General features: G+C 46.5%; 1 protein-coding gene across 1 annotated transcript in view; it reads left to right on the top strand.

The window, feature by feature from the left end:
* LOC144954772 (uncharacterized) overlaps positions 1-12,225 on the top strand; it is a 39,245-nt gene extending 27,020 nt beyond the window's left edge. Inside the window, exons 4-6 of the mRNA XM_078885198.1 lie at positions 4,004-4,048; positions 6,765-7,143; positions 12,178-12,225. Coding sequence (XP_078741324.1) covers positions 4,004-4,048; positions 6,765-7,143; positions 12,178-12,225 — 472 coding nt within the window. The remainder of the gene's footprint in view (positions 1-4,003; positions 4,049-6,764; positions 7,144-12,177) is intronic.
* Positions 12,226-13,603: the final 1,378 nt, after the last annotated feature.

The following is a 13,603-nucleotide window of genomic DNA, read 5'->3' as shown; positions in this document are numbered from 1 at the left end:
ACTCACTCACTCACCACTCACTCACCACTCACTCACTCACCACTCACTCACTCACCACTCACTCACCACTCACTCACTCACCACTCACTCACCACTCACTCACTCACTTACTCACTCACCCACTCACTCACTCACCACTCACTCACCACTCACTCACCACTCACTCACCACTCACTCACTTACTCACCACTCACTCACTCACCCACTCACTCACTCACCACTCACTCACCACTCACTCACTTACTCACCACTCACTCACTCACCACTCACTCACTCACTCACTCACCACTCACTCACTCACCCACTCACTCACCACTCACTCACTCACTCACCACTCACTCACCACTCACTCACTCACTCACTCACTCACTCACCACTCACTCAACACTCACTCACCCACTCACTCACCACTCACTCACTCACTCACCACTCACTCACCACTCACTCACTCACTCACTCACCACTCACTCAACACTCACTCACCCACTCACTCACTCACTCACTCACTCACTCACTCACACTCACTCACCACTCACTCACCACTCACTCACCACTCACTCACTCACTCACCCACTCACTCACCACTCACTCACCACTCACTCACCACTCACTCACTCACTCACCACTCACTCAACACTCACTCACCCACTCACTCACTCACTCACTCACCCACTCACTCACCCACTCACTCACTCACCCACTCACTCACCACTCACTCACTCACTCACTCACTCACCCACTCACTCACCACTCACTCACCACTCACTCACCACTCACTCAACACTCACTCACTCAACACTCACTCACCCACTCACTCACTCACCCACTCAATCACTCACTCACCACTCACTCACTTACTCACCACTCACTCACTCACCCACTCACTCACTCACCCACTCACTCACTCACCCACTCACTCACCACTCACTCACTTACTCACCACTCACTCACTCACCACTCACTCAACACTCACTCACCCACTCACTCACTCACTCACCACTCACTCACCACCCACTCACCCACTCACTCACTCACCACTCACTCACTCACTCACTCACTCACCACTCACTCACCACTCACTCACCACTCACTCACCACTCACTCACTTACTCACCACTCACTCACCACTCACTCACCACTCACTCACCCACTCACTCACTCACCCACTCACTCACTCACTCACCACTCACCCAACACTCACTCACCCACTCACTCACCACTCACTCACCCACTCACTCACTCACTCACCACTCACCCAACACTCACTCACTCACTCACCACTCACTCACTCACTCACCCACTCACTCACTCACCACTCACCCACCCACTCACTCACCACTCACTCACCACTCACTGATGATGATGATGTTGATGATGATGATGTTGATGATGATGTTGATGATGTTGATGATGATGATGTTGATGATGATGTTGATGATGATGTTGATGATGATGATGTTGATGATGATGATGATGTTGATGTTGATAATGATGATGTTGATGATGTTGATGATGATGATGTTGATGATGATGATGATGTTGATGTTGATAATGATGATGTTGATGATGATGATGATGTTGATGATAATGATGTTGATGATGATGTTGATGATGATGTTGATGATGATGATGTTGATGATGATGTTGATGATGATGTTGTTGATGATGATGTTGATGTTGATAATGATGATGTTGATAATGATGATGTTGATGATGTTGATGATGTTGATGATGATGTTGATGATGATGTTGATGATGATGATGTTGATGATGATGTTGATGATGATGTTGATAATGATGATGTTGATGATGATGTTGATGATGATGTTGTTGATGATGTTGTTGATGATGATGATGATGTTGATGATGTTGATAATGATGATGTTGATGATGATGTTGATGATGATGTTGTTGATGATGATGTTGTTGATGATGATGATGTTGATGATGATGATGATGTTGATGATGATGTTGATGATGATGTTGATGATGATGATGATGTTGATGATTTTGATGATGTTGATGATGATGATGATGTTGATGATGATGTTGATGTTGATGATGTTGATAATGATGATGTTGATGATGATGTTGATGATGATGTTGTTGATGATGATGTTGTTGATGATGATGATGTTGATGATGATGATGTTGATGATGTTGTTGATGATGATGATGATGTTGATGTTGATGATGATGTTGATGTTGATGATGTTGATAATGATGATGTTGATGATGATGTTGATGATGATGTTGTTGATGATGTTGTTGTTGATGATGTTGATGATGATGTTGATAATGATGATGTTGATGATGATGTTGATAATGATGATGTTGATGATGATGTTGATGATGATGTTGTTGATGATGTTGTTGTTGATGATGTTGATGATGATGTTGATGATGATGTTGATAATGATGATGTTGATGATGATGTTGATGATGATGTTGATGATGATGATGTTGATGATGTTGTTGATGATGATGTTGATGATGATGTTGATGATGATGATGATGTTGATGATGATGATGATGTTGATGATGATGATGTTGATGATGATGATGATGTTGATGATGATGATGATGTTGATGATGATGATGTTGATGATGATGTTGATGATGATGATGTTGATGATGATGATGATGTTGATGATGATGTTGATGATGATGTTGATGATGTTGATGATGATGATGTTGATGATGATGTTGATGATGTTGATGATGTTGATGATGATGTTGATGATGATGTTGATGATGTTGATGTTGATGTTGATGATGATGTTGATGATGATGATGTTGATGATGATGATGTTGATGATGATGATGATGTTGATGATGATGTTGATGATGATGTTGATGATGTTGATGATGATGATGTTGATGATGATGTTGATGATGATGTTGATGATGTTGATGATGATGTTGATGATGATGATGTTGATGATGGTGATGATGTTGTTGATGATGATGATGTTGATGATGATGATGTTGATGATGTTGATGATGATGATGTTGTTGATGATGATGTTGATGATGTTGATGATGTTGATGTTGATGATGTTGATGATGATGTTGATGATGATGTTGATGATGTTGATGATGATGTTGATGATGATGTTGATGATGTTGATGATGATGTTGATGATGATGATGTTGATGATGATGATGATGTTGATGATGATGGTGATGATGTTGTTGATGATGTTGATGTTGATGATGTTGATGATGATGATGATGGTGATGATGTTGATGATGATGTTGTTGATGATGTTGATGATGTTGATGATGTTGATGATGATGATGATGTTGATGATGATGATGATGGTGATGATGATGTTGATGATGATGTTGTTGATGATGTTGATGATGTTGATGATGATGATGATGTTGATGATGATGGTGATGATGATGATGATGATGTTGATGATGATGTTGATGTTGATGATGTTGATGATGTTGATGATGGTGATGATGTTGATGATGATGTTGTTGATGATGTTGATGATGTTGATGATGTTGATGTTGATGATGTTGATGATGTTGATGATGTTGATGATGATGTTGTTGATGATGTTGATGATGTTGATGATGTTGATGTTGTTGATGATGATGATGTTGATGATGTTGATGATGTTGATGATGTTGATGATGTTGATGATGTTGTTGATGATGATGTTGATGATGATGTTGATGATGTTGATGATGTTGATGATGATGTTGTTGATGATGTTGATGATGTTGTTGATGATGATGATGTTGATGATGATGTTGATGATGATGTTGATGATGATGTTGATGATGTTGATGATGTTGATGTTGTTGATGATGTTGATGATGATGATGTTGATGATGTTGATGTTGATGATGATGTTGATAATGATGATGTTGATGATGTTGATGATGATGATGTTGATGATGTTGATGATGTTGTTGATGATGATGTTGATGATGATGTTGATGATGTTGATGATGTTGTTGATGATGATGATGATGTCGCCCCCAGGCTGAAGCAAGAAGCATATGAAGAGGAAATTCACCGATTACTCAAGTACCATCACCACCATCATCACCATCACTACCATCATCACCATCACTACCATCAACACCATCATCATCACCATCACCACCATCATCACCATCACCACCATCATCACCATCATCACCATCACTACCATCACTACCATCAACACCATCATCATCACCATCACCACCATCACTACCATCACTACCATCACTACCACCATCACCACCATCATCACCATCACTACCATCAACACCATCATCATCACCATCACTACCATCACCATCACCACCACCATCACTACCATCACTACCACCATCACCACCATCATCACCATCACTACCATCATCACCATCACTACCATCAACACCATCATCATCACCATCACTACCATCACCATCACCACCACCATCACTACCATCACCACCACCATCACTACCATCACTACCACCATCACCACCATCATCACCATCACCACCATCATCACCATCACTACCATCAACACCATCATCATCACCATCACTACCATCACCATCACCACCACCATCACTACCATCACTACCATCACTACCACCATCACCACCATCACCATCACCACCATCATCACCATCACTACCATCAACACCATCATCATCACCATCACTACCATCACCATCACCACCACCATCACTACCATCACTACCACCATCACCATCATCACCATCACTACCATCACTACCACCATCACCACCATCATCATCACCTTGTAGACGTCTCCACCTCTAGCCCCTCCCACCTTGTAGACGTCACCACCTCTAGCCCCGCCCACCTTCTAGATGTCTCCACCTCTAGCCCCGCCCACCTTGTAGACGTCACCACCTCTAGCCCCGCCCACCTTCTAGATGTCTCCACCTCTAGCCCCGCCCACCTTGTAGACGTCACCACCTCTAGCCCCGCCCACCTTGTAGACGTCTCCACCTCTAGCCCCGCCCACCTTGTAGACGTCTCCACCTCTAGCCCCGCCCACCTTGTAGACGTCACCACCTCTAGCCCCGCCCACCTTCTAGATGTCTCCACCTCTAGCCCCGCCCACCTTGTAGACGTCTCCACCTCTAGCCCCGCCCACCTTGTAGACGTCACCACCTCTAGCCCCGCCCACCTTGTAGACGTCACCACCTCTAGCCCCGCCCACCTTGTAGACGTCTCCACCACTAGCCCCGCCCACCTTGTAGACGTCACCACCTCTAGCCCCGCCCACCTTCTAGATGTCTCCACCTCTAGCCCCGCCCACCTTGTAGACGTCTCCACCTCTAGCCCCGCCCACCTTGTAGACGTCACCACCTCTAGCCCCGCCCACCTTCTAGACGTCTCCACCTCTAGCCCCGCCCACCTTCTAGACGTCTCCACCTCTAGCCCCGCCCACCTTGTAGACGTCACCACCTCTAGCCCCGCCCACCTTCTAGACGTCACCACCTCTAGCCCCGCCCACCTTGTAGACGTCACCACCTCTAGCCCCGCCCACCTTCTAGACGTCACCACCTCTAGCCCCGCCCACCTTGTAGACGTCACCACCTCTAGCCCCGCCCACCTTCTAGACGTCTCCACCTCTAGCCCCGCCCACCTTGTAGACGTCTCCACCTCTAGCCCCGCCCACCTTCTAGACGTCTCCACCTCTAGCCCCGCCCACCTTGTAGACGTCACCACCTCTAGCCCCGCCCACCTTCTAGACGTCTCCACCTCTAGCCCCGCCCACCTTGTAGACGTCTCCACCTCTAGCCCCGCCCACCTTGTAGACGTCACCACCTCTAGCCCCGCCCACCTTCTAGACGTCTCCACCTCTAGCCCCGCCCACCTTGTAGACGTCACCACCTCTAGCCCCGCCCACCTCGTAGACGTCACCACCTCTAGCCCCGCCCACCTTCTAGACGTCTCCACCTCTAGCCCCGCCCACCTTCTAGACGTCTCCACCTCTAGCCCCGCCCACCTTGTAGACGTCACCACCTCTAGCCCCGCCCACCTTCTAGACGTCTCCACCTCTAGCCCCGCCCACCTTGTAGACGTCTCCACCTCTAGCCCCGCCCACCTTGTAGACGTCACCACCTCTAGCCCCGCCCACCTCGTAGACGTCACCACCTCTAGCCCCGCCCACCTTCTAGACGTCTCCACCTCTAGCCCCGCCCACCTTGTAGGTCTGCCACTGATACTACTACTGATACTACTAATACTACTACTGATACTACTGATACTACTACTGATACTACTACTGATACTACTACTGATACTACTACTGCTGATACTACTAATACTACTACTGATACTACTAATACTACTACTGATACTACTAATACTACTACTGATACTACTAATACTACTACTGATACTACTACTGCTGATACTACTGATACTACTACTGATACTACTGCTGATACTACTACTACTGACACTACTACTAATAGTACTGATACTACTACTGATACTACTACTGATACTACTACTGCTGATACTACTGATACTACTGATACTACTGCTGATACTACTACTACTGATACTACTACTAATAGTACTGATACTACTACTGATACTACTACTACTGACACTACTACTAATAGTACTGATACTACTACTGATACTACTACTGATACTACTGCTGATACTACTACTGCTGATACTACTGATACTACTGATACTACTGCTGATACTACTACTACTGATACTACTACTAATAGTACTGATACTACTACTGCTGCTGCTGTCACCCCGCCAGGTGTGCACGGGTGTGTGACCACGACGTCGACCCGTGTAGCGACAAGTTCCTCGCGGAGGTGAAGGACGAGGAGGAGAGGAATGAGTTGGTGAAGGAGAATGAGTTGGTGAAGGAGTTGGTGGTGAAGGATGATGAGTTGTTGGTGAAGGAGTTTGTGAAGAATGAATTTGTGAAAAATGATTTGAAGAATGAGTTGGTGAAGGAGTTGGGTAAGAATGAGTTGAAGGAGTTAGTGAAGGACGATTTGAAGAATGAGTTGGGTAAGAATGAGTTGAAGGAGTTGGTGAAGGATGATTTGAGGAATGAGTTGGTGGTGAAGAATGAGTTGGTGGTGAAGAATGAGTTGGTGAAGGAGTTGATGGTGAAGAATGAGTTGATGGTGAAGGAGGGGGGGGAGGAGGAGGGGGCGGGGAGTTCAAGGCCATTTGTACTGTACATCAGCATGGAGTCAGAGAGTCACTGGGAGACTTGGAGACAGCTTGCCAAGGTACAGTGTGTGTACAGTGTGTGTACAGTGTGTGTACTGTGTGTGTGTGTACTGTGTGTGTGTACTGTGTGTACTGTGTGTACTGTGTGTGTGTGTGTACAGTGTGTGTACTGTGTGTGTGTACAGTGTGTGTACTGTGTGTGTGTACTGTGTGTGTGTACTGTGTGTACTGTGTGTGTACTGTGTGTGTACAGTGTGTGTACTGTGTGTGTGTACTGTGTGTGTGTGTGTACAGTGTGTGTACTGTGTGTGTACTGTGTGTGTGTGTACAGTGTGTGTACTGTGTGTGTACTGTGTGTGTGTGTACAGTGTGTGTACTGTGTGTGTGTACTGTGTGTGTGTGTGTACTGTGTGTGTACTGTGTGTGTACAGTGTGTGTACTGTGTGTGTGTACTGTGTGTGTACTGTGTGTGTGTGTGTACAGTGTGTGTACTGTGTGTGTACTGTGTGTGTGTGTACAGTGTGTGTACTGTGTGTGTGTACTGTGTGTGTGTGTGTACTGTGTGTGTGTACTGTGTGTACTGTGTGTGTGTGTGTACTGTGTGTGTGTACTGTGTGTACTGTGTGTACTGTGTGTGTGTGTACAGTGTGTGTACTATGTGTGTGTGTGTACTGTGTGTGTACTGTGTGTGTACTGTGTGTACTGTGTGTGTGTGTACTGTGTGTGTGTGTACTGTGTGTACTGTGTGTGTACTGTGTGTGTACTGTGTGTGTGTACAGTGTGTGTACTGTGTGTGTGTACTGTGTGTGTACTGTGTGTGTGTGTACTGTGTGTGTACTGTGTGTGTACTGTGTGTGTGTGTACTGTGTGTACTGTGTGTACTGTGTGTGTGTACTGTGTGTGTGTACTGTGTGTGTGTGTACTGTGTGTACTGTGTGTGTGTGTACTGTGTGTGTGTACTGTGTGTGTGTACTGTGTGTGTGTGTGTACTGTGTGTGTGTACTGTGTGTGTGTACTGTGTGTGTGTGTACTGTGTGTACTGTGTGTGTGTACTGTGTGTGTGTACTGTGTGTGTGTACTGTGTGTGTGTGTGTACTGTGTGTGTGTACTGTGTGTGTACTGTGTGTGTGTACTGTGTGTGTGTACTGTGTGTGTGTGTGTACTGTGTGTACTGTGTGTGTACTGTGTGTGTGTGTACTGTGTGTGTGTACTGTGTGTGTGTACTGTGTGTGTGTACTGTGTGTGTACTGTGTGTGTGTGTACTGTATGTACTGTGTGTGTACTGTGTGTGTGTACTGTGTGTGTACTGTGTGTGTGTACTGTGTGTGTGTACTGTGTGTGTGTGTACTGTGTGTGTGTACTGTGTGTGTGTACTGTGTGTGTGTACTGTGTGTGTGTACTGTGTGTGTGTACTGTGTGTGTACTGTGTGTGTGTACTGTGTGTGTGTACTGTGTGTGTGTGTACTGTGTGTGTGTACTGTGTGTGTGTGTACTGTGTGTGTACTGTGTGTGTGTGTACTGTATGTACTGTGTGTGTACTGTGTGTGTGTACTGTGTGTGTGTGTACTGTGTGTGTACTGTGTGTGTGTGTACTGTATGTACTGTGTGTGTACTGTGTGTGTGTACTGTGTGTGTGTGTACTGTGTGTGTGTACTGTGTGTGTGTGTACAGTGTGTGTACAGTGTGTGTACAGTGTGTGTGTACTGTGTGTGTGTACAGTGTGTGTACAGTGTGTGTGTGTACTGTGTGTGTGTACTGTGTGTACTGTGTGTGTGTACTGTGTGTGTGTGTACAGTGTGTGTACTGTGTGTGTGTGTACAGTGTGTGTACTGTGTGTGTGTGTACTGTATGTACTGTGTGTGTACTGTGTGTGTGTACTGTGTGTGTACTGTGTGTGTGTACAGTGTGTGTACTGTGTGTGTGTGTACAGTGTGTGTGTGTACTGTGTGTGTGTACTGTGTGTACTGTGTGTGTGTACAGTGTGTGTACTGTGTGTGTGTGTACAGTGTGTGTACTGTGTGTGTGTGTACTGTATGTACTGTGTGTGTACTGTGTGTGTGTACAGTGTGTGTACTGTGTGTGTACTGTGTGTGTGTGTACAGTGTGTGTACTGTGTGTGTGTACTGTATGTACTGTGTGTGTGTGTACAGTGTGTGTACTGTGTGTGTGTGTACTGTATGTACTGTGTGTGTGTGTACTGTGTGTGTGTGTACTGTGTGTGTGTACTGTGTGTGTGTACTGTGTGTGTGTGTACTGTGTGTGTACTGTGTGTGTACTGTGTGTGTGTACAGTGTGTGTACTGTGTGTGTACTGTGTGTGTGTGTACAGTGTGTGTACTGTGTGTGTGTGTACTGTATGTACTGTGTGTGTGTGTACAGTGTGTGTACTGTGTGTGTGTGTACTGTATGTACTGTGTGTGTACTGTGTGTGTGTGTACTGTGTGTGTGTACTGTGTGTGTGTGTGTGTACTGTGTGTGTGTACTGTGTGTGTGTGTACTGTGTGTGTGTGTACTGTGTGTGTGTGTGTACTGTGTGTGTGCTGTGTGTGTGTGTGTACTGTGTGTGTGTGTGTGTACTGTGTGTGTGTACTGTGTGTGTGTGTACTGTGTGTGTGTGTGTACTGTGTGTGTGTACTGTGTGTGTGTGTACTGTGTGTACTGTGTGTGTGTGTACTGTGTGTGTACTGTGTGTGTGTGTACTGTGTGTGTGTGTACTGTGTGTGTGTGTGTACTGTGTGTGTGTACTGTGTGTGTGTGTACTGTGTGTACTGTGTGTGTGTACTGTGTGTGTGTGTACTGTGTGTGTACTGTGTGTGTGTGTACTGTGTGTACTGTGTGTGTGTACTGTGTGTGTGTACTGTGTGTGTGTACTGTGTGTGTGTGTACAGTGTGTGTACTGTGTGTGTGTGTACTGTGTGTACTGTGTGTGTGTGTACTGTGTGTGTGTGTACTGTGTGTGTACTGTGTGTGTGTGTACTGTGTGTGTACTGTGTGTGTATGTACTGTGTGTGTGTACTGTGTGTGTGTGTACTGTGTGTACTGTGTGTGCGTGTACTGTGTGTGTGTGTACTGTGTGTGTGTGTACTGTGTGTGTACTGTGTGTGTGTGTACTGTGTGTGTACTGTGTGTGTATGTACTGTGTGTGTACTGTGTGTGTACTGTGTGTGTGTGTACTGTGTGTGTGTGTACTGTGTGTGTGTACAGTGTGTGTACTGTGTGTGTGTGTACTGTGTGTACTGTGTGTGTGTACAGTGTGTGTACTGTGTGTGTGTGTGTACTGTGTGTGTGTGTACTGTGTGTGTGTACTGTATGTACTGTGTGTGTGTGTACTGTGTGTACTGTGTGTGTGTGTACTGTGTGTGTGTACTGTGTGTGTGTGTACTGTGTGTGTGTGTGTGCTGTGTGTGTACTGTGTGTGTGTACTGTGTGTGTGTGTGTACTGTGTGTGTGTGTGTACTGTGTGTGTGTACTGTGTGTGTACTGTGTGTGTGTACTGTGTGTGTACTGTGTGTGTACTGTGTGTGTATGTACTGTGTGTGTACTGTGTGTGTACTGTGTGTGTGTGTACTGTGTGTGTACTGTGTGTGTGTGTGTACTGTGTGTGTGTGTACTGTGTGTGTACTGTGTGTGTACTGTGTGTGTGTACTGTGTGTGTACTGTGTGTGTACTGTGTGTGTATGTACTGTGTGTGTACTGTGTGTGTACTGTGTGTGTGTGTACTGTGTGTGTACTGTGTGTGTGTACTGTGTGTGTGTGTACTGTGTGTGTGTGTGTACTGTGTGTGTACTGTGTGTGTGTACTGTGTGTACTGTGTGTACTGTGTGTGTACTGTGTGTGTGTGTGTACTGTGTGTGTGTGTACTGTGTGTGTGTACTGTGTGTGTGTGTGTACTGTGTGTACTGTGTGTGTGTGTACTGTGTGTGTGTGTACTGTGTGTGTACTGTGTGTACTGTGTGTGTGTGTACTGTGTGTGTGTGTGTACTGTGTGTGTGTACTGTGTGTGTGTACTGTGTGTGTACTGTGTGTGTGTGTGTGTACTGTGTGTGTGTACTGTGTGTGTGTACTGTGTGTGTGTACTGTGTGTGTACTGTGTGTGTACTGTGTGTACTGTGTGTGTGTGTACTGTGTGTGTGTACTGTGTGTGTGTGTGTACTGTGTGTGTGTGTACTGTGTGTGTGTACTGTGTGTGTGTGTGTACTGTGTGTGTGTGTACTGTGTGTGTGTACTGTGTGTGTGTGTGTACTGTGTGTACTGTGTGTGTGTGTACTGTGTGTGTGTGTGTACTGTGTGTGTGTACTGTGTGTGTGTGTACTGTGTGTGTACTGTGTGTGTGTGTACTGTGTGTGTGTGTACTGTGTGTGTACTGTGTGTGTGTACTGTGTGTGTGTACTGTGTGTGTGTGTACTGTGTGTGTGTGTACAGTGTGTGTGTACTGTGTGTGTGTACTGTGTGTGTACTGTGTGTGTGTACTGTGTGTGTGTGTACAGTGTGTGTACTGTGTGTGTGTACTGTGTGTGTGTGTGTGTACTGTGTGTGTGTGTACTGTGTGTGTGTACTGTGTGTGTGTACTGTGTGTGTGTGTACTGTGTGTGTGTGTACTGTGTGTGTGTGTACTGTGTGTGTGTACTGTGTGTGTGTGTACTGTGTGTGTGTACTGTGTGTGTACTGTGTGTGTGTACTGTGTGTGTGTACTGTGTGTGTGTACTGTGTGTGTGTGTGTACTGTGTGTGTACTGTGTGTGTACTGTGTGTGTACTGTGTGTGTGTGTACTGTGTGTGTGTGTGTACTGTGTGTGTGTACTGTGTGTGTGTGTACTGTGTGTGTGTGTACTGTGTGTGTGTGTGTACTGTGTGTGTGTGTACTGTGTGTGTACTGTGTGTGTGTGCTGTGTGTGTGTGCTGTGTGTACAGTGTGTACAGTGTGTACAGTGTGTACAGTGTGTACTGTGTGTACAGTGCTGGGGAATCTGGGATCTGGACTTGCGAGGTCTTCACCGCGGCATGTGGAGGCTCCACCACTCAACACGTCACCTGATGGTGGTGGGAGTGCCTCACTCACCTTACAGGTGACTCACTCAGTCGCTCACTCACTCACTCAGTCACTCACTCAGTCACTCACTCACTCAGTCACTTAGTCACTCACTCACTCACTCAGTCAGTCACTCACCACTCATCACGTCACCTGATGGTGGTGGGAGTGCCTCACTCACCTTACAGGTGACTCACTCACTCAGTCACTCACTCACTCACTCAGTCACTCACTCACTCAGTCAGTCAGTCAGTCACTCACTCACTCACCACTCAACACGTCACCTGATGGTGGTGGGAGTGCCTCACTCACCTTACAGGTGACTCACTCACTCAGTCAGTCACTCACTCACTCAGTCACTCACTCAGTCACTCACTCACTCAGTCAGTCACTCACCACTCAACACGTCACCTGATGGTGGTGGGAGTGCCTCACTCACCTTACAGGTGACTCACTCACTCAGTCACCACTCAACACGTCACCTGATGGTGGTGGGAGTGCCTCACTCACCTTACAGGTGACTCACTCACTCAGTCACTCACTCACCACTCATCACGTCACCTGATGGTGGTGGGAGTGCCTCACTCACCTTACAGGTGACTCACTCACTCAGTCACTCACTCACTCACTCAGTCACTCACTCAGTCAGTCAGTCAGTCACTCACTCACTCACCACTCAACACGTCACCTGATGGTGGTGGGAGTGCCTCACTCACCTTACAGGTGACTCACTCACTCAGTCAGTCACTCACTCACTCAGTCACTCACTCACTCAGTCAGTCACTCACCACTCAACACGTCACCTGATGGTGGTGGGAGTGCCTCACTCACCTTACAGGTGACTCACTCACTCAGTCACTCAGTCACTCACTCAGTCACTCACTCACTCACTCACTCACTCAGTCACTTAGTCACTCACTCACTCACTCAGTCAGTCACTCACCACTCATCACGTCACCTGATGGTGGTGGGAGTGCCTCACTCACCTTACAGGTGACTCACTCACTCAGTCACTCACTCAGTCACTCACTCACCACTCAACACGTCACCTGATGGTGGTGGGAGTGCCTCACTCACCTTACAGGTGACTCACTCACTCAGTCACTCACTCACCACTCAACACGTCACCTGATGGTGGTGGGAGTGCCTCACTCACCTTACAGGTGACTCACTCACTCAGTCAGTCACTCACTCACTCACTCAGTCACTCACTCACTCAGTCACTCACTCAGTCAGTCACTCACCACTCAACACGTCACCTGATGGTGGTGGGAGTGCCTCACTCACCTTACAGGTGACTCACTCACTCAGTCACTCACTCAGTCACTCACTCACTCAGTCACTCACTCAGTCACTCACCACTCAACACGTCACCTGATGGTGG

Source organism: Lampetra fluviatilis, unplaced genomic scaffold (assembly GCF_964198595.1).
Source record: "Lampetra fluviatilis unplaced genomic scaffold, kcLamFluv1.1 SCAFFOLD_278, whole genome shotgun sequence".
Classification (NCBI taxonomy): Eukaryota; Metazoa; Chordata; class Hyperoartia; order Petromyzontiformes; family Petromyzontidae; genus Lampetra; species Lampetra fluviatilis.
This window is presented reverse-complemented; position numbering and strand designations above follow the sequence as displayed.